The 22424-nt window shown below is 43.5% G+C and overlaps 2 protein-coding genes across 5 annotated transcripts in view; one reads left to right on the top strand and one right to left on the bottom strand.

The window, feature by feature from the left end:
* CLTRN (collectrin, amino acid transport regulator) overlaps positions 1-22424 on the bottom strand; it is a 228804-nt gene that overhangs the window by 191439 nt on the left and 14941 nt on the right. The gene's annotated exons all lie outside the window — the stretch shown is intronic.
* The window catches only part of CA5B (carbonic anhydrase 5B), a 39436-nt gene that overhangs the window by 3674 nt on the left and 13338 nt on the right, over positions 1-22424 (top strand). For 3 of the 4 annotated variants that reach the window (XM_081221556.1, XM_081221554.1, XM_081221557.1), the window contains exons 2-3: positions 6840-7026; positions 17345-17542. In XM_081221556.1, coding sequence (XP_081077682.1) covers positions 6885-7026; positions 17345-17542 — 340 coding nt within the window. In that variant the 5' untranslated portion in view covers positions 6840-6884. Of the gene's footprint in view, positions 1-6774; positions 7027-17344; positions 17543-22424 lie in introns of all 4 variants that reach the window. The other variant, XM_081221555.1, reaches the window with a different exon arrangement.

The raw sequence follows: 22424 nt of genomic DNA, 5'->3' as shown, positions 1-22424 counted from the left end.
TCCTGGCTCCCCTCTTTGCCCACTCCCATCCATCCTGTGCTGAGCTAACAGAGTCATCAGAAATTGTCAGTGCTTCATTCTATGCACACAGAATAACACCTGAAAGCCTTCTTGTCTCTTGGAAATTCATATTCCCTGAATTAATCTCAAATCCCCATGCAGCTCCCTGCAGTGAGGTCAGCAGCATCCTTACGGGACAGACAGAGGTTCAGCTCTCCAGGCCACTACATGCAGCCCGCCACTGGGTGGGCAATGCGGAAGATGACCAAGAGTGAGGGTGATGTCAGGTCCTCTGGAGCTCTCGTGGCCCCCTAGCCCTAGAGAGCCAGTCTGAAAGTGGGCAGTAGACACTTCCTCTGGGCCCGGTGTCATCGGCCTCAGCAATGTGCACAGGCAGCATGACTGCAGAGTGCAGGGCAGTCCCCAAGGCATGGTCACGGCCCTGGCAGTCAGCCCCAGCCTGTAGTGTCAGCTCACCCTGGCCTCAGTGCTTTCCTGATGGCTCTCCATGGAGCTAGACCAAGGATCAGTTACCCAGACTTTTCCAGGTGCCATGTCAACAGGCCTCAGACCTCCCCACAGCTCCACACGCAGGGCCAAGTGCGTGCCCACTTTTCTGTACAACTCCCTCAGCCATCAGGCATGCCTTTGGCCTTGTCTTATCACGACCTTCCCTTTGAAGGACAAACCAGCATGTCCCTTCTGTTGAGTATAACTTACACTTGGCATTGTCTTCCTGGAAATTAGTAAGTTTCTTCTTTCATCTAGATTGTAAGCAAGAAAGGCGTCCTTTTCCACATGTTTGCCCACCTCCCCTGACACTGAGATTGATTACTGAACAAACCCAAGCCTCTTTCCATTTCAACCCCAGTTGTCCTCTCTGGCCTTGGCTCTTAAGCACCCCTGCCCTCCCTTAAATATCCTAATCACCACTGACATTATCCCTGTCCATCTCTCTGCCTTTGTGCCTCCTGTTAAAACTGTCTCTCCCCTCTGACCCATGGTTCAGATGCTACCCCTCCTGAAACTTAGAACCTCTCTGCCCTCTACGTTCTCATTGAATTAAGTCAGCGCTGTCATCACATGTGACTTTAAGAAGTATTTGTTTAATTATGCTAAGTGAAATAAGGCAGACTCAGAACAAAAATACTGTATGATTCCACTTATATGAAATATCTAGAATAGGCAAATACATAGAGACAGAAAGTAGAACAGAGGTTACTGGGGGCTGTGAGGTGGGGAGGAATGGGGACTTACTGTTTAATGAGTACAGAGTTTGTATTGGGGATGATAAAAAAGTTTTGGGTATAGATAGTGGTGATGGTGACACAACACTGTGAATGTATTTAATGCCACTGAATTGTACACTTTAAAAAAGTTAAAATGATAAGTATGTTTATTTTACTACAATAAAAAAGGTAACTTAAAAAAAGAGAAGTTATTTGTTTAAATAGTTTTCTATGTAGATTGCAAGCTTGTGAAAATAAGGAGAAAACACAACTTTTTCATCTTAACCCAGCACAGTGCTTTGCATGAGATAATCGCTCATTATTGCTCCAATTCAGGAATGGAAGTCAATGGAAAGGAGCACAGAATTAAGGCAAGGTTTCCCCATATCTCTTACCAATTTTTGAAATTTTACAAATTGATTTTATCAGAGAGAATCCTATTTAGTTGGAATTATTTGATGATACTGTCTTAAAAAGAAAAAAATGACATTAAAAATCATCTAAAACTGCTATTTTCTTAATTTTTGTACTTATATCATGGGCAGCATTTTAGCAAACTCAATTTGAGTAATAATAACTTCCATTTACATAATACGTGACAGGATTTTCTGGAATTTTTCTCAGACCTTACACCATTTGAAGTCACAGAGAGTCAACTTCTTGTACAATGTTACTGAACAACTGTTTTTCCTGCTCCTCTGGTTCTGGATTCTTTCTTGCATAAGTTGGAGGGCACACATTAAGTCTTAATCTTTTTGTTTTGTTTTATTTTGTTTGTTTTTGGCCGTGCTGTGCAGCATGCGGGGATCCCCGACCAGGGATTGGACCCGTGCCCCCTGCATTGGGAGCGTGGAGTCTTATCCACTGGACTGCCAGGGAAGTCCCTTAAATCTTAATCTTAAACATTTCAGTTCATATAATCCTTTTACCCTGCTGATCTGCGATTATAAACTGTGCTGTTTCTTGCTGGACATAGTCTTGTAAGTCAGAAGCACAGGGCTTCCCTGGTGGTGCAGTGGTTAAGAATACGCCCGCCAATGCAGGGGACACAGGTTCGAGCCCTGGTCCAGGAAGATCCCACATGCCGCGGAGCAGCTAAGCCCGTGCGCCACAAATACTGAGCCTGTGCTCTAGAGCCCGCGTGCCACGACTACTGAAGCCTGCGTGCCACAACTACTGAAGCCCACGCACCTAGAGCCCGAGCTCTGCAACAAGAGAAGCCACTGCAATGAGAAGCCTGCGCACCGCAAATAAATAAATAAATAAAAGTTAGAAGCATAAGGTTCTGAACCTGAGTACTCATCCAAGACTAGAGTGGAGATATCAAGAGAGAAGTGAAGTGTTTACATTAAGGGATAGGTAGGCACTGGGAAAGTATCCTGTTACTGGGCTTTTGTGCTATGTTTTTTTTTTTTTTTTTTTTTGCGGTACGCGGGCCTCACTGTTGTGGCCTCTCCTGTTGCGGAGCACAGGCTCCGGACACGCAGGCTCAGCGGCCATGGCTCACGGGCACAGCCGCTCCGCGGCACGTGGGATCCTCCCGGACCGGGGCACGAACCCATGTCCCCTGCATCGGCAGGCGGACCCTCAACCACTGCGCCACCAGGGAAGCCCTGTGCTATGTTTTTAAGTTTGAAAACCTGATAGTTTTCATATTCTGTCAATAAAGTATTACCAAGGACTATTTCATACAGGTAATTTTCATGGAGAAGAAACTATGAATTTGGAGGATATTTTCCTATGGAAAATAAAATCATGGATAAGTTTCTAAGATGTCTCGGATTTGCTTCAAAATAATCCAGGGCGGGGAAGTGGGGGGCGGGGCATAAATAAAACTTGCTTAGCCACCAACAGATAATTGTTGAAATGAAGTATTAGGTACATAGGTGGTTTTATTACAGCATTTTCACTGTTTCTATAAGTTTGAAGTTTTCCAAAATAAAAAATTTTTTAAAAGCAGAAATAGATTCTGAATTGAGGTGGCCAATTGTCCATTCTCTAAGGCTGCTCAGTTAATTCAGTTAATGATATTTCAAATACTAAGATATTTGAAAATGAGATACTCATTTGGTTCAAGGCACTATCAAGATAGTATCTTGAAAGTTCATTACCAGTCTCTATTTGAAATCGTGTCAGACTTTGCATATCTTAAATAAGGTACATTTTGGCATACGTACTCCCTCCAAAAATGTATATATACAAACACACATAAAACTATAAACAAAAGTGATTTTAACTTCGTTTGAAAATATCAAACAACTTTTGGCAATGCAGACATACTTTATGTGTCACAGGCCTAAAGACCCCAGGTAGGGAGTTAGGCCTGCAGGGGAGGAGCCTCCCTGGGAGTCACAAGCTCCCTATCAGTCCCCTTTAATGTGGCGACCATGCATCCCCGCTCCCTTAGTTCAGTGCGTTCATTGGCAAAGTGACGTGTACAAAAGAGGGCATGGCCCTGGGCTGAAAGGCTGGCTTGTCACCACACTGTGCTTCATGTTACAATACTTGTGTGGGCACACGGCTTGTGGAGAGCCAGCTATAAAGAGATCTGTCTGGAGTTCTTACTTGTGCCTTGCAGGGTAGCGATAGGAAGTAACTCTGCTTCCTGCTTTCACTGGACACATCTCAGGTGTGATTTTCTCTCCTTTCCCTTGGGTGCAGCCTCCTCTCCTCCAGCTCAGAGCTAGCAGTGTCAAGGGCAGCAGTACAGGGAGAAGAGCTAGTTCGTGGCTTGTTAATAGCAGTGAAGTATATCAACAGAGGGAGGATGAAATGAGAACGTGTGCCTCCTTGCTCAGCACCGCTTGGGGCCATAATGTGCTTTTTTGGTATCTAACACCCTTCTTGGAAAGATAGTACGAATGAATAAAGTTCAGGTCAGTAAGTGACATGTCTTCTTGTCCCCTCAGTTTCCCTTTTGGTGCCTTTGCACCCCAGTCAAGGCCAAATTGCTGAGAGGCCTCCTTTGGCAGGAAAAGGCGGACTCCAAGGAGGTACCAACACCTGCTGAGAACTGGTTTGGTGTGTGTTTTCCTTCCTGTATGATGTGCATTATTTTATTGAGGTAAAACTTGCATAACATAAAATTAGCCTTTTTTTTTTTTTTTTATCTTTAAGTTTTTGGCCACACCACATGGCCTGCAGGATCCCAGTTCTCTGATCAGGGATTGAACCCAGGCCCCCTCCAGTGGAAGTATGGAGTCCTAACCACTGGACCACCAGGGAATTCCCAAAATTAGCCATTATAAAGTGTACAATTCGGGGGCATTTAGTACATTCCCAATGTTGTGTAACCACCACCTCTGTCTACTTCCAAAACAATTATATCACCCTAAAAGAAAACCCCATACCCATTAATCAGTTGCTCCCCATTTCCCCCTCTGCCCAACCCCTGCTTTCTGTCTCTATAGATTTCCCTGTTCTGATATTTCACACGAATGAAATCATACCACATGTGACCTTTTCTGTCTGGCTTCTTTCACTTAGCATTATGTTTTTAAGGTTCAGCACATTACAGCATGTACCAGAACATCATTCCTTTTTATGATCTACTTCATCTTTACTACATCCCAGCACCCAACACAGTGTTTAGAGCAAAGAAATGTTGAAGTGAAGATGCTTAGTGGCAGAATTCCCAACCTGAGAGGCTAGGTTAGGTTCATATTCAGGAAGGTCTCTCTTTCAGATCAGGCAGGATTTTGGGGGTCCTTCAGGTCTTACGCATAGGGCTATGAGACGTGCCTCTTAAAGGACTAGCATTTAAAAGTGTTTCAGAAGTATAAATAACCCTACAAATGGGTGACGATGGCATCTAGGAAAAGGAAAAACCCTTAATATCATCCGAGAACATGGTGGCAGTCACTTCATAGCTCTGAGTTCTTGAAATTAGGATCAACATCTCCATCACCAACGAAGCCTCCTTGGGTCATTCCACTAATAGTCATCAAGCAGCCATCGTGTGCCAGGCGCCATGTCCCTAAAAGATGCAGTCATGAGGGAGACAGACACGGTCCCTACTACCATGGGGCTTCAATGTTGGAGAGATGGAGATGCAAAGTAGATTTGTGATCAGTTATTTAATTCAACTGCAGTAAGCACCATGACCAAGAAGAAGGCGCTGGGCTCACCAAGAGAGGGCACGATCAAGGGGGGCTTCTAGGAAGTAATATTGGATGTGATCATCAAAGGGTGGATAGGAATTAACCAGGGAGGTCCAGGGAAGGAGGAGCACCTGCATAAGCCCTGAGGCTAGAGGGAGCATCAGGAATTGGAAGAACCAAAGTCCACGTGGCTGGTGTGCAGGCAGGAGCGTGAAGTGGACGTAAGGCAGAGAGGTCAGCAGGGCCAGGGCACACGGTGTCCTGAACAAGTGTTTGAATGCATTTCAAGTAATCACTCTAAAGAGTTTGAAATTTATAGTGGAGTGAATGTATAATCCAAAAAAAAATTTTTTTTCATTTCTGACCTTGGTTACTCACTTGGTATAGGGATAGGAGTTTTCAGGAAAAGTGGATAAGCAATATTGGTGGGTGGGAGGAGTATGGTGGGGAAGAAGCATTCAAAATTAATATTACCATAATTTCAGAACACTCTAGTGAATGCCTTGGAAAGCATCGTCTTCAGAGATTTTCACTGTGAGCATGTGGGGGGGAGGGGGGTAGAGAGGCCATCAGTGCAATCATAAATGTATATTCAAATTGAATGTACTTGTAGATTAGTTCAGGATTAGCCTTCTCCATTTTCCCCATGATCAAGGAACAGAGTGTTACATCTAAAACTGGCAAAGAGGGATTCCCTGGTGGCGCAGTGGTTAAGAATCCGCCTGCCAATGCAGGGGACACGGGTTCGAGCCCTGGTCCGGGAAGATCCTACATGCTGCGGAGCAACTATGCCCGTGTGCCACAGCTACCAAGCCTGTGCTCTAGAGCCCATGCTCCGCAATGAGAAGCCTGCACACCGCAACGAAGAGTAGGCCCCGCTCATTGAGACTAGAGAAAGCCCGCGTGCAGCAACGAAGACCCAATGCAGCCAAAAATAAATAAAAATAAAATAAATTAATTAAATTAATAAAAAAGAAAACTGGCAAAGAGCCACAGATTATATTTAAGCTTAGATTTCAAAACTGCTCATGACTATTTTGGCAGGATATATCTTTTTTTTTTCTTTTTTTTTTTAGCAATCCAGATGCAGATTGATTTTTTTTTTTTAATTCAGGCTCCCTGGAGGGAACTTTAATCTTTGGTTTCTCCTTATATATAAATAACATACTGGACTATTAACCTGGATTTCAGGGAGTAAATTTTTGTTTTTTTAATTTAAGAAACCGTACTGTAAACAGTTTTTCATTCTTGTGGATGAAGAGGGTCGTTTCTCTGGACCTCTAACATTTAGTAACCCTAAGGGAAAGGCAAGGTGCCTAAGTCAGTCATCAGGACCCTGCCAACGAGGTGACCAATGAGTTTGAGGAATAAGAGTGGATAAACGACTGACTCTCATTTGGCCTCCCCCTCCCCCATACTAATAATCTGAATGATGTTTTCCACAGGATGGGCCACCTCTGTTGTTTAAGGCTTTTCCTCCTCTGTCCTCCTTTTGCCTCTGGATTATTAGGTTCCTGCGAGTTACTTTGGAGCTGATCAAGACTTCAAGCTAAAGATGGTGATGATGAGTCGCCTGAGGGTCATTCTTCAAGCCTCTCCATGCAAGGCACTGTGGAGAAGGTTCCAGATTCCGAGCACCATGCTAGCAAGGCCCTGCAGCCTCTACACCTGCACTTACAAAACCCGGAACCGAGCCTGTGAGTACGTGGCTGCCTGGAGAGAGCAGAAGCCTGGTTGTTTCCTAACAGTCACGTGTGTTGAGTGTTTGCAGCTCTGATGCCAGTGGCATTCCAGACTGGGATTAGATGCCTTGAGAACTGTGAGGATGTTGCAGTTGTTCAGTCAGGGACGAAAATGAGTCCAACACACGAGATGTATGCGTTAAAGCACAGTGGTAGAGGGCTGTTGTTCGCTCAGGCAAAACAGCAAAGCCCTCAGTCCACTATGGCGTATTTATTTAAGCTTTATCTAATACAAAAAGGTTCTTTTTAGCACAGGCTGTGTCGTCCTTGAACATCTAAGCAATGCACCTCCTTATTTTCTTATGTTCCCAATTATACCAAGGACATGCGTGGATCAGTGCCCAGAGCAATCAGTACTGCTTGCAGTCCTGAAACATTCTCATGCACCCAGCTTGTCAGGTGAGCCGATTCTTGGGTCACGTCTTTTCCCATGTCCTCAGTTACCCTGCTACAGAGGATAACCCATTATTTCTCTATTTGTTCAAATATGGAAAGCCTTTTTCTCCCCTAGCTTTATTGAGATATAACTGACCTAAGTCTAAGGTGTACATCATGATGATTTGATACACGTATGTGCTGTGAAATGATTACCACAGTACCGTGTGGAAAGGTGTTTTCTTCACCAATTTTAACTTGTTAAAATGATGTCATGCAGAAATAGGTCAAAGAAGTCCCAAGTATCAGATACTTTGAACCTGTTCTTTGTTTTCTGTTAGCAATTGTCTTTTTACTAAAATTGATCCACGGACTGCGAATTATTTCTGTGAGTCTGAACATTCTGGAATTTGCATATTCATGTTTGCAAGCAGTTCAGTAGCTTCATACTCTGGAATATTCCGTCCCTTGTTACCAATTGCAGAAGAGTTGCTTCTAGCTGACCAGCTCGCCAGTGTGTGCTCCGCTGTGAACCCAGCAGATCAAGTCAGGCAGCAGATGGTCCTCCCTGACACCACGGCGTGGGCCGTCCTGTGCTGTCGGGGTGGACTGTGCACTGCAGATGCTGCATGGCATCCCTAAGTGTCCCCTGGGGGGCCAAGTAACCCTGGTACAGAACCCTGAGATGATCGGAGAGGATAATGTGTGTGTTGGTGGACACATGAGTTTAAGGAAATGGTTAAGCGTATCTGCTAAATAGTTATATATTTTCCACCATTCACAGTGAATTCACACAGCGTTTTCCAGGGTTGGTTTGCTTCCAGATTCTAGCTTTCTCAACTTTTCCTCCTTGGGTTTACTCTCTTTGACCCTATTTTGCATGTTAAAAAAGGAATTTATTAGTAATGCTAATCTAGCTAAATCTATTGCCTTGAAACTGCTTCATAAATATATTTTTACTGTTAAGTTTATTTTGTTTCCTCCGATATTGACTGTGTTCTCATTAAACTGAACTGGTCTGAGTCATAATAAATTTCTGGTTGCTGGGTGCGGCTTCCTACCATCAGGCCCACATCCTACCCGGACTGGCTTATTCTCAACACTGGCACTTTGCGGTCTAAGGCTTAAAATGGAAAAAAGTAGTCATATGTGTCTAGTTACTAACAGAAATTGTTTTTAACAGAAAGTTGAAAGTTAAGGGTCTAAAATCCAGTATGCTCATGTCTTTAGAATAGTTTGCTCCTAGGGAATTCCCTGGCAGTTCAGTGGTTAGGACTCCACACTTTCACTGCTGAGGGCCAGGGTTCCATCCCTGGCTGGGGAACTAAAGTCTTATAAGCCGCGTGGCACAGCCAAAAAAAAAAAAAAGATAGATTAGTTTGCTCCTTTCGGTGCTGACAAAAACAAAAAGTGGTAGTGACTTAGGGATGAGGGGCTTCCCTTGATTAATTTCCCACATCAGATGTTCTTGTTTGTAGGTTACTAAGACATACAGATGACAGACATGGTTTGGGTTTGCTTCTGGTGTTTATACTGTCCCTCCTTGTTTCACCAAGGATAATACTTGGTCTTTGCTGTCCTGGGCCACTGAGCATGTCCTATTTGTATATCCTGGTTCCTCATCTGTTTAGCTGTCAGGACAATACTCATTGCTTCTGGAAGCTCAGTACCCCAGTATACACTCATGACCAAGGATGACCCAAAATTGCTGAGGGTTAGAAAAGATAATGTTCAAAGTCCTTAGCTAGCGTCTGCCACACAGTGAGAACTTGGTGTTCGCAGCTACCTCTAGTACCATAATTGTTATCATCATCACCACCTTCACCACTGTCATATGCTCAGCACCTCCCTCAGATGTCTGACCATTTTTAGGATCCGGGAGCCAAGTAGGGAGTGACTGAAGGAGGAGGCTGTGGCGAGTTTAGAAGCAGCATTTCACTGGGGCCTGTGCCCGGTGCCCTGCCTTCACTGTCCCCCTCCCCAGGTAATCCCTGGTGTCAACTTAAACTGCTGTTTGCTGTGATCTCAAGTTGCACACAGTAAATGTTGACAGTCCTAACCCTGCGGACTGGTAATATGATAAAATAAAGATAAAATCCTATACCCGTTACCCAAGATGAAAAAATTAATTTCACTTCATGTATCATTTACTGAAATTGAGCCTAATTGTCACATAAAAAAAATTCAGGGTTAGAGTAGATCGGAAAACAAAACTCAACAGTAAGAAAATCCAATTAAAAAATGGATCAGGGCTTCCCTGGTGGCGCAGTGGTTGAGAGTCCGCCTGCCGATGCAGGGGACACGGGTTCGTGCCCTGGTACGGGAGGATCCCGCATGCCGCGGAGCGTCTGGGCCCATGGGCCATGGCGGCTGGGCCTGCGCGTCCGGAGCCTGTGCTCCGCAACGGGAGAGGCCACAACGGTGAGAGGCCTGCATACGGGGGAAAAAAAAAAAAAAAGGATCAAAGACCTTAACAGACACCTCATCAAAGAAGACATACAGATGGCAAATAAGCATATGAAAAGATGCTCCACATCATATATCATCAGCAAAATCCAAGTTAAATAATCATGAGACATCAAAACACACCTATTAGAATGGCCAAAATCCAGAACACTGACAACATCAAATGCTGACAAGGATATGGAGCAACAGGAACTCTCATTTACTGCTGGTGGGAATGTAAAATGGCACAGCCACTTTGGAAGACAGTTTGGTAGTTTCTTTCAAAACTAAATACACTCTTACCATACAATGCATCCATCAATACTCCTTGGTATCTACCCAAACTTGTTGAAAACATGTCCACACAAAAACCTGCACATAGATGTTTATAGCAGCTTTATTCATAATTGCCAAAACTGGAAGCAGCCAAGATGTCCTTCAGTATGTGAATGGATAAATAAATAGTGGTACATCCAAACACTGGAATATTATTCAACACTAATAAGAAAGCTATCAAACCATGAAAAAACATGGAGACAACTTAAATGCATATACTAAGTGAAAGAAGCCAATCTGAGAAGGCTACATACTGTATAATCCCAACTACATGACATTCTGGAAAAGCAAAATTATGGAGACAGTAAAAAGATCAGTGGTTGCTAAGGATTGGGAGGAGGGAGGGATGAACAGCCAGAGCACAGAGGATTTTTAGGGCAGTGAAACTACTCTGTATGATACCATAATGAATGATACATGTCATTATACATTTGTCCAAACCCACAGAATGTACAACACCAAGAGTGAACCACAATGTAAACTATGGACTTTGGGTGATTCTGATGTGTCAGTGTAGGTTTGTCAATTGCAATAAAAGTAGCACTCTGACGTGGGATGTTGATAATGGGGGAGGCTATGCACGTGTGAGCATGGGCACTATATAGGAAATCACTGTACCTTAAATAATAAAGTCTTTTAAAAATTAAGCATGAGGGCTTCCCTGGTGGCGCAGTGGTTGAGAGTCCGCCTGCCGATGCAGGGGACACGGGTTCGTGCCCCGGTCTGGGAGGATCCCACATGCCGCGGAGCGGCTGGGCCCGTGAGCCATGGCTGCTGAGCCTGCGCGTCCGGAGCCTGTGCTCTGCAAGGGGAGAGGCCACAACAGTGAGAGGCCCGCCTACCGCAAAAAAAAAAAAAAAAAAAAAAAAAAAAAAAAAAAAAATTAAGCATGAGACCTTAGACCATAAGAAAATAAATGTAATAATGTTAATTCTTAATTGAATGAAATATAAAGAATATCATCTAGAATGGAATGGTACATATTTATTAATTGCTATTATTCCAATGATTCATGTTGTTCATGATCTCTCATTTTAGAAGGAAGAGAAATTTATGTTTAGGATACATTGGAATAGAATGGTACTGTATAAAAGGTAGGCACTAAACCCACATGGGTATTCACAAGTAAATTAAAATTCATTAAAATTTTATAGCCACAAATGCCTAGCACTTACCATACTGGCCATTTCCATCATCAGAGAAAGTTCTATTTTACAGCACTGATCTAATAATAACTGAACAGTGTTAGAAAGTTGTTCGGTTATTTCTTCAATTAATTTTGAAGGATACAAAGCCTGGAGAATAAGAGTATTAAAAAGCTTGTTTTGGGCTTCCCTGGTGGCACAGTGGTTAAGAATCTGCCTGCCAATGCAGGGGACACGGGTTCGAGCTCTGGTCCGGGAAGATCCCACTTGCCGCAGAGCAACTAAGCCCGTGCACCACAACTACTGAGCCTGCGCTCTAGAGCATGTGAGCCACAACTACTGAGCCCGCGTGCCACAACTACTGAAGCCTGTGCGCCTAGAGCCCGTGCTCCGCAACAAGAGAAGCCACCGCCATGAGAAGCCCATGCACCACAACGAAGAGTAGCCCCCGCTCACTGCAACTAGAGAAAGGCTGCGCTCAGCAACGAAGACCCAATGCAGCCAAAAATTAAAATAAATAATTTTTTTTAAAAAAGAAAAAAAGCTTATTTTACAATGTCTTCACAAAGAACTCTGATAATCGCCAGATAATCCAGACTCAGGATGCCCCAGACTGAGTCTTTTCATTAACAGTTAGATAATCTTGAGAAACAATGGACCGATTAAGAGCCCTTTGGATTTAATTAACGACCTCAGGAGTATCTGCAGCTACAAGGAACTAACAAATAGCCCTGAAATGACCACCAGGAAACGTGGGCCTTAGTCTCCTGCACTGGTAACTGCATGTGACGCTGTGGTTACCTGGGCTCAGCATGAAAGTGCCTTTTACAACCCTGATGCTCTAACAAGGCAATTTGTGATTCTGTGACCATCCCCAACAAAATCACATGGAGGGTCCCTGTGTATCCCATCACTGCAATAAGCCCTAGGCCTGCTAGGATGGTGTTCAATTTGACGAGGAAATAGCCCATCTCATGAAAAAGGACAGTACAGGGCAAGGCATAGGAGAAAAGGCTAACGAGGGTATAGAGCAATAATGTCCAGTAGATAAATGATGTGAGCCACAGATACGAGCCATATAGGCAAGTCTATATTTTCCGATAACCACATTTAAAAAACAACAAATAGTATGTCAATTACATCTCAATAAAACTGGGGGAAAGGGACTTTCCTGGTGGTCCAGTGGTTAAGACTCCACGCTTCCACTGCAGGGGGCGCGGGTTCGATCCCAAGTCGGGAACTAAGGTCCCACATGCCCTGCTGCGCGGCCAAAAACAAAACAAACAAACAACTTGGGGGGAAAAAAGAAGAAATAAATTTTATTCATTTGTGAAATTAATTCTACTAATATATCAAATATATAGGTGAAATATAGTATAGAGGGGAAATTAACTTTACTAATATATTTTATTTAACCCAGTATATCCAAAATATATCTTGTCACTTTAACATGAAGTGAATATAAGAATTATAAATGAACTATTTTACATTATTTGTTTTGTATTAAGTCTTCAAAGTCCCTAGGTGTTTTACAGCACATCTCAATTTAAACTAGCGACACAGGGCGAGTGGCTACCATATTAGACAGTGCAGGTTCAGAGAGTAACAGCAGATGAAGGGATGCTTGATATAGTGTGGGGTTGTTAGGGAAGGGGCTTGAACTGACCTTGAGAGCCTGGTAGGGTTTTAAGAAATGAGAGAGAAACAGGCAGAGGCGAGCTCCTGAACACAGGTGTTCTGGGGTAAACCTGCTTGCCTGGTTGGAGAGACTGTGAGTGTGAGGGAAGGGTAGAGAGCCTTGGCATGGACTTGTTTGGAGTATTCAGTGCCTCCTTTGTACCTGGTACCAAGTTCAGCCCTGGGCTGTAGAAGAAGTGTAGGACACAGACCCTTTGAGCAGATAAAGCAAATACACATTACATGAGGAATGGTTGGGTGCTAAATGGTTTGAGAGTGAGTGCAGTGTGACTTCTGAAGAAGGAAAGATCAGAGTGGTTGGAGAAGATGTCAGGACCAGTTTGGGAAGATGGAGTAGAGAGAAGTGAGAGAGGAGAAACAACCAAGAGATGTGGTATGAAGTGTGGGGCGGAGAGGCCTAAACTAGGCTGGTGGTCTCGGGCAAGGCAAGGAAGAGACAAATTTGAAGGATGATTAAAGGAAAAATAATGTGATGATGAGCAGGGTAATAGGAAGTAAAGATAAAAGAATGTACCCTTCCCAGCAATGCTCTTTATCTCATACGCTCAATGCGCAAGTGACTGAAAGGCAGCTCAGTTCTGGACAGCAGAACTGGGGGAGGCAGATAGTTAAGCGTATTTGTGCAGGGGAGGAGAACGAATTTTCCCTCTACCCTTCTAGGTTCCTGGCTGAGACCTCTGTAATAAGGCAGATTAACAGGAGAAAAGCAAACAGGACTTTAATAACATGTATACCTCCTTGATGACACGGGAGAGACCCAGGAAAACAGTAACTGCTCTAGGTGGCCCTAGATACCACCTTCAATACCCGCTCCAGCTAAAAAGAAAAGAAGATGCTGGGGAAGGGGCATTATTGGAGGTGACCAGGAAAAGCACACTGAACAAGGGTAAGGCTGTTATGCAGATCTAAGTCCTGCATTCTCCACTGATGAGTTTCTGGTGATTTAGTCATCCTCCTCTTCCAGATACAGACAGGAAGACACCCTTACAAATGGAGATTTCCGCTGTAAATGTAAATTTCCCTTACAAACAGGTAACTTCCACTCTGTTACCAGAGCTTCTCCTGTGTCTGCTGTTTCTCAAAATAATCAGCTCAAAATAATCCTTATGTCGAAGAGACATATTTGGGGGTGGCATATTCGGCTCTCTTTCACCACCCCAAAATATGCCTCTCTGACCTATGGATTATTTTGAGCCGATTATTTTGAGACACTGCAGACACAAGAGAAGCTCTGGAAACAGAGTATAAATTACCAGTTTTTTTGCAAGGTACACTTACATTAGAAAGGGGGTCTGCACCAGGAAGAGAGCTATTACCAGAGATCACTTTTTCACCTGAGAGAACTTTCTTTAAACTTCGTTTAGGATATATTTCCTTTTCTCACCTTCCTGTGGAATTCCTTCCTCCCCTCGGAAGGCCCAGACCCATCCCAGTCCTTAGCTCACGATAGTATTTAAGCCACAACCGCCCACCTGCCTTTTGAGTCCCATATCTTTGTGGGGGCTCCAATCAGTAAGTAGGTAATTAATTTTTTTTTCTCCTGTTCATCTGTCTTTTGATTACGGGGAGGTCTCAGGTAAGGACCTAGAAGGTTGAGGGAAAATTATTTTTACTCTCCTACAGCAGCATATTGTGTTACCCTTCATATGCATATCATTATGACTACACCTGCGTAATAAATGTTGTGAAGGAAAAGATCAGAGTGCTATCATTAAAAAATAAGAAGAGAGGATCATATTATAAGAGGGTAGTCAGAGAAAATTTCACTGAGGAAGTGACAAGCCCAATATCTAAATATAATAGGAGCCAGCCCGAAACTCAATGAGGGGAAACTGACTTCTGAGGAGGAGAAGGAGCTGGAACTGAGGGGCTAAGGCAGGAATGAGCTTTCCACATTTCAAAGGCTAAAAGACACCCCTTCCCTGTACCCACCAGCGCGAAGTAAATCAAAGACAGGACCAGTCATGTAAACAAGAACTAAAGCCAAGCCGACCATATGGAATCTAAAGGGCTTTTGTTAATGACACCTTCCTAACGACAGTGTGACAGTGTGACGTCGTGCCCTTAAACCATGGCTGACAGAATCACTCTGTTTATTTCATTCTCCCCACACGAGAAGAAGCTGGAAACGCAGGCTCCGTTAGTCAGAACACGTAATCACCTTCTGACTTTGAGGGGAAGTCTGAGTAACCAACCAAGAAATCATTTTAATCTGTATTTTGTTAAAATGGAGGAAGAGGAAGGGAGGAGAGAACAAAAATGTGAAATTATCTTTAGCAAAACGAGCCCTGGGCAAAAGCTGGCTTCACGAAGGGGACAGTGACCAAGGGCTCCCTGGTGGGGGGATGCTCTGGGTTCCTAGAGGAGGAGGTGGGTGGGGGAGAGAAAACCTGGAAGCTGAACTTGTGAACCGAGGGGCATAAAAAGTGACAGGAGCGTTATGACCATAAAAGAGCAGCTGAAGGAACAGGCCCAGTTTCCTTGGGCTGGTGTTTGTGTGGGTGAGAGAGTAGACCCTGGGCCATTTCCTGAATGAAGTGGGGGACGATTTGGGTGAAAGAGGGCATCGTCTTAGGGATCTGCTCCTTCTTCCCTTCTCCCCTAGTCTCCTTAGGAGACCTGCACGAGCTGGTTTTGAAGGGTGTGAATGCTCACACCCTCAGCCTCAGTCTGAGCATCTCAGAGCAGAGAATGTTGTCAGGTTTCTTTGTGCCGGCGGGCAGCTTTAAGACTGAATCATGGCTGTTCCCGGGGTTTCTGGAAGTTTTAAAATATCAAATTAAAAATGAATCAGTACGGCTGATTCATTGTGTTGTGCAGTGGAGGCTAACACAACATTGTAAAGCAACCATACGCCAATAAAAATTAATAAAAAAACGATTTAAAAAAATTAATCAAATACAGCTTTTTATCCCAACAATAGCATTTGGATAATCAGTACTCAAAGGGCATATACCCAGTAGGGCGCTACAGGGCACAAAAAAAAGGGAGGGACGTATGGCTCCTCCCTGCAAGGAATTTGCATTCTCATCTGATAACAATATGACTATTGTACCAATTCATATGCATTTTTCATTTTCGATTTCTGAAACAGAAAGTCCTCCTTCTCTAGAGTAAGTTCTTGTTGTTCAGAAGTTATTTTACACTAAGGGAGAAAACCCAAAACGTTGGCTTCAGACCTCTCTAGAGATGAGATTACCGCATTATATGAAAAAAAAATGAGCGGGGGGAAAAAAAAGGGAATGCCCTGAGTTTGCCTATTGCTTTTTGCTCTAGACCAAGATTTCTCAACCTTGGCATTAATGATATTTGGGGCCACGTAATTCTTTCCTGTCAAAGCCCAGCCTATATACGTAGGATGTTTAGCTGCATCCCCGGCCTCTAGCCACTAGATGTCAGTAGCACCCTCCTCCAGTTTTGACCACCGAGAGTGTCTCCAGACACATCGCCAAATGTCCCCCGGGGTCAGAATCGCTCCCTCCTTTGAGAACCACTGGTCCAGAAACTGCCTTGGAGCGCTCTGTGTCTATGCTGCTGGGGCACCTGCACCAAAAAATCCAAGGTTAAGAGCCTGCTTTGGGCAGCTATCTCAGGAAGAGAACCGTCTCACCGTCTCCTCTGTAAGAGGAAACCAGAGGCAAGCTTGTTGTTTAGGACAAGGGGAGTGCCAGTGACCCTGCCATGCACAGGCCGATTTGACTGGGCAGCAGCTGCCTTGTCACCTTCTGCAGTCCTCAGACTCATTCTCAGTGTGGGGTGAGGTGCAGAGGGTCGTTGGTAATGATTGATTCATCTTGATTCATATTTTGTCCAGCTTTCCTGTTGGTCTTGGTTCTGCCCATCCGTGCCGATTCTAAAGGGCAGAGAGCTGGACCACCCGAATTATACATGTGGGTTCTATCCATCGTGTGTGGATAGCTCTTTCTTTGTTATAAGAAGTTTCCTGAGATTTATCATGGACTTGCCACAAAGACCTGGCGCTTGACTCTTTGGTAGAAAAACCACCGTCAGTGATGTCATCAGCACCCGTGTGGGACAGAGTGTGCGTGTGCACCTTAATACACAGTGTCATAGCGATTCATGTGACAGGCCTCCAGGGACCTTAGCAATGCTAACATTCTACCCAGGCTTTGCAGGATGGCTGCCTAATCCTCACAGCTGGCTCACATAAGAGGTGAACCCGGCATACACGCTTACATGGGACCAGATCATCCCCCCAATGGGATTCCAGCTAGTGTCATCTCGAGGACAGCCCCCGATGTGCTTTCTCCTAGTGCACCCCCTCTGGGAGAGCGTGGACCTGGTCCCGGGGGGTGAGCGCCAGTCGCCCATCAACATCCGGTGGAGGGACAGTGTCTACGATCCTGGCTTAAAACCGCTCACCATCTCTTACGACCCGACCACCTGCCTCCGCGTCTGGAATAACGGGTACTCTTTCCTCGTGGAATTTGAAGACTCTGCAGATAACTCAGGTGAGAGCCAGACCTGTCTGTGGTCTCATCTGGAGTTAAAGGGACAGTTTCATGTCAGCACAGGCCACATCACAAGGCCTCCATGGGAGCGGGGACCTCTTTTGTTAGCAGTGGCATGGGACTCACTGGACTGACTTTTATAATGTATGGAAAAAGTCCGTTCTGGTTTTTATGAACGTTTTCTTCCAGTATAGGTAGTATTTTTTATTAGTGAACATATACATCTTTATATATAGAGTCTATAAGTGATATAAAGATAGGCTATGAAATTAAAGCTGTGCTAGATGTTTCTTTTGCATATGTGTATTGCATATGTACTAATTTTCTCTGCTTGCTGACTTTACAAGACACTTTTATTTAGATAGTAATATTATTTAATCGGATTTAACTGATGAGATTACAATACCTTTGAAATGGGGCAAAAAAGCATACTAATGTGTGCATGAAGTTATAGTCTTAACTAGTTAAGACCAGTGGTATGTAAGAAAAATGGAAACTCGTGTTCTGTTAATTTTGTTAAACAATGTTACCTAGTTTAAAAGAAACACAATTTAAGAGATTTTTAAATTCAAATATTATATTGCTTTTGTATCTTTGTTTTAGCCTACCGAGATATAAACTAATCTAATGATTTCAAAGTTTACCTGAAATTTTTAGTGTCTATTGAAAACAGAATGTGATTAATTCTATGCAGGTTTCTTTTTTCTTTTTTCAAACCGAATTTGATAGTATCAAATTGTCCTAATTTGTCTGAAATAATTGTTATTTGAAATAATGTATCTTAAGGAATGGTTCTCAATCAGTGGCAATTTTGCTACCCCTCCCTCCCCAGGGACTGGCGAAACTTGGTAACATCTATAGGCCTCTTTGGTTGTCACACTGCGGGGCGGGGGGGGGGGTGCTACTGGCATCTTATTGGTCGAGACCAGGAACTCTGCTAAAGATCCTACAATACAATGGACAGCATTCACGTAGAGTCATCCAGATTCAAATATCAATAGAGCTGAGATTGAGAAACTTGAATTCCTCTCATGAAGTTGAAGAAATGCATCCATGAAAGTGTTAATGAATGAAGTTAAAAGTGTATCTTAAAGCATAAATAGAAGTGTTCACTCCTGTATTTATCCTGGGTCTAGGATTCTCAACTGTATCTTGGTTTTCTTTGCATTTTGCTAGTGATGCTCTGATACTTAGGTATGGCCCTCTGGCCCAACTGCAAACAGACTGCTCCTCCAGTGGGATTCCTGTCTCTCTGGTTCTCTGCCCTCTGACACACCTCTCTGCTGTGATTCAGGAAGTGTTCAAGTCTGCCCTTAAGGGCTTAGGTTTCTCTATATCCCCCATCTTCCTCTTTCTCCTCCATGGTATGACATGCCCCCCAAACCCTGAACATCTTACTTTCATTTCTCAAACTAAAAAGAAATTACTTTTTCCTCCCAGATTCATCAGTACCTATTTACACTGTGTATAAGGATTCCAGAAATCTTCCAAACAGCAAGCTAAATTCCTGTTTTCCAGATGGCCATCTTGCACTGTGGTGAGCTCTACTCGTCTCCCTTTTGAGCTCTACCATTACTCCTGCCAGAACTAGAAGAATGGGCAGACCCAGTCTATTAGAACACCAACTCTCCTTCGTTTACTCTGCATGCGCAGCAGTCCTCTTGATTAATGAGTCTCAGTCCCATCTAGGTCCCTGGCAACATTTTTTCCTTTCTTCTGAGGATCCTAAATAATGGTCAGTCTTCTCATTTCTTTGACAGTCTAGGGACTATCTGTTGCCAATATTTTAATCAAGTTTCAAATCTTGGCCAGTTATTTAATGGGTTTCTTAACCAAGTGAGTTAATCCCCAAGATCATTCAAGGCAAATAGCTTTTTGTTTTATTTTTTAGTCATCTTTTTTTCTTTTGAATAATAGATTCAAGAATTCTTATCCACCCATTTGCCTGGGCAATCTCATTTGGAAAATGACTGACCAACATTTTCCTCATAATTGTTCTTTAGCTACCTCCAAACACAACTAACTAAATCATTCCTTGATCTTACCTTCCCTAGATGAGTCGGTCACACTATTTTTACAAAATATGCAAGAAAAATTGTACAGATGTTGCTAATTCTCCACTTATTTTGTCAGGAAGGACCAAATAAACAGCCCTTTTCCATTATGCTTTAATAATTATTTTAGGATACCATTAATCTTTAACAAGTACCTAACTTTCTCTGTTTCTCTTTTTCCACGTTTCAGTGACTGCCTCCTATTTCCTGCTTATTCTTCACTGCTATTTCTCCATGCTGTTGCAAAATAATCAATAGCATTCAAAGAGGAAGAAAGAGTAAATGAACATAAAAAAATAAAGAAAAAGGAAAAGAAGTACATCCTAGTAACGAAGAAAGGCAAGAAACAATTCTAATTCTAGAAAAGAAAGGGTCTAATAAATATCAATGTCTCTAAATTTCAAAAAAAGTAGGAAATAATGCTACAGTGTGCTTTACAAAGACCTGGGGATAAAGCATACAAGGAAAGGGGCTGGGGAAAGTATATGACAAAAACAAAACATACCAAACCTTATGGGATGCAGTTAAAGCAGTGTCTAGAGGGAAATTTATAGATGAAAATGCCTATGTTGGATTACAGAACAGAAATCAATGAAATCAAAAGTTGTTTCTTGGGAAGGATCAATAAAATGGACAAACCTTTAGCTAGGTGGACCAACAGAAAAAAAGAGAGAGAAGACTCAAATTACTAAAATCAGGAATGAAAGAGGGGCCATCACAACCCACTTTACAGAAAAGGAGAGGATAATAAGAGAAGGGGTGTGAGCATCTCATACCACTGCCCTCTGCTGGGTACTGTTTTGTCATTTGGCTCCCTGAATAGGACACAGTTATTGATTTTAATGAGTGTATGTGATGGATACAAAATATTGTGAGGAAGGACACTAAATTATGCTTGGGCTGAGTCCTATGGATGTCACTAGGCATTAAAGAGAAGAGTCCCGCTGTTCTCTTAAGGGGGCATCCTGCCCCCCACCTTGTTCCACTTACTTTACACTTTTAAAAGGCATCACCTCTGACCCTAGTAAGAATGCCCTCACAAATATTTTAAGTTCTCCTTCCCTATTTTTGGTCCTACATTTACTTTTTTTGAAAAAGAATAATGTAATGATTTTTAGTAAATTTACAGTGTGGTGCAACTATCGCTACAATCCAACTTTAGAACTTTTCCATCACCCCAAGTTTCCCACCCATTTCCTGCATTTGCTTTTATTTGCATGGGTCCTGAGTACTACCTTTCCCTTCATCAGCCCTTTCTCTGCTAGCTCCTTCGCCTCCACATTCAAGGCAACAGAAGAGAGTGAACATTACATAGATCGCTTACTAGAAGCCTGACTCTATGCTAGATGTTTTATATTTGTTACCTAATTTTTTCCAAGCTTTTCCCATCCTAAAGCACAGAAAGAACAAAATATCAGTGACCTCAAATAAATAAGTATATATTTATTTGATATAGCTTATGACTGATCTGCTTTCTAATTCACTGTCTCCCTTCTATGCCCTGTTTCTTGCCAACTATACTTCCGCCCCTCATCCATGCATCTGCCCTGCCTGGTCCCACCCTTTTCCTCGCTCTTGCTGAATTTACCATTATGTTTCAATTAACAACCCCAACAGACAGTTTACAGTGCATTTCTTTAGTTCCTGGTTTCAAGGAGGATCCATTAAATGCCAGGCACTATGCCTGGTGTTCAGAATAGAAAGAGGAAGAAGGGTCTATGGCCATGCCACCCTGAACATGCCCGATCTCGTCTGATCTAAGAAGCTACGTAGGGTCGGGTCTGGTTAGTATTTGGATGGGAAAGAGAAGGAAGGGATGGTCCCTGCCTTTAAGGAGCTTATAGTGTGGTGGGGAGGCAGACCCTGGAAAAGATGATGCTAATGAAGAGGGCTAAGTGCTGTGAGAGAAGTAGGATCTGGTGGGAGAAGGCTTCCTGATGGAGGTGACACCTGGGTGCTCCGTGTGGAGGTGAAGGTGTGAAGCAGTGTGATGCTCGTATTAGGTGTTACTCTGTGTACAGTGCATGAAGGAAGTGGCAGACAAGGAAATCCTGAGATAGGCAAGATCCGATTCACAGAGTTCTGCAGACCACACTCAGAGACTCGGAATCTGGGCACAGCTTAGCTGGGTCCTCTTGCTCTGGGTCTCTCATTGGGCTGTGATCAAGGTGTCAGCTGTGGTTGGGGTCTTATCTCAAGGCTCCTCTGGCAAAGGATCCTCTTCTAAACTCACTCAAGTGGCTGTTGGCAGGTTCAGTTTCTCCCAGGGCCTCAGTTCCTTGCTCGCTGTTGACCAGGGGCCACCCTCATTTCCTTGCCAAGTGGGCCTCTCCAGAGGGCAGCTCACAACATGACCGCTGGCTTCATGAGAGCAAATAAGCAAGAAGAGTCAGAGAGGGCAAGCAAGATGGAAAGTGGTGTGTTCTTGTAACCTAATCTTAAAAGTGACATCCCATCACTTTTGCCCTTAGATGCAAGTGACAAGGTCCAGTTCACACTCAGGGCAGGGGATTACATGAGGGTGTGAATACCAGGAGACTGGGGATAACTGGGAGTCATCTTAGAAACTGCCAACACTCCTGACTAATGACACAAAGCCAGTTAATTCAAACTGAAGTCCTTTTCCTGCAAAATGCATGCTCTTAACCACATCATACAGGAGACTACCTCCCTGTCTCCCCTCTCCCCCATACAATTCATATAGGTATCGTGCCCAGCACATATAGAGATGTGAGGATTTTTCTAGCTAGCAAGAGCCCAAGTTAGATGCCTGGTATCTAACATCTCTCCCAGGGATCACAGACACAGATGTACCTACAGTGCTGGAG

The sequence above is a fragment of the Mesoplodon bidens genome, assembly GCF_964165515.1.
Source record: "Mesoplodon bidens genome assembly, chromosome: X".
NCBI lineage: Eukaryota > Metazoa > Chordata > Mammalia > Artiodactyla > Ziphiidae > Mesoplodon > Mesoplodon bidens.
Note: the sequence above shows the minus strand (reverse complement) of the source record. Positions and strands in the feature narration are given on the sequence as shown.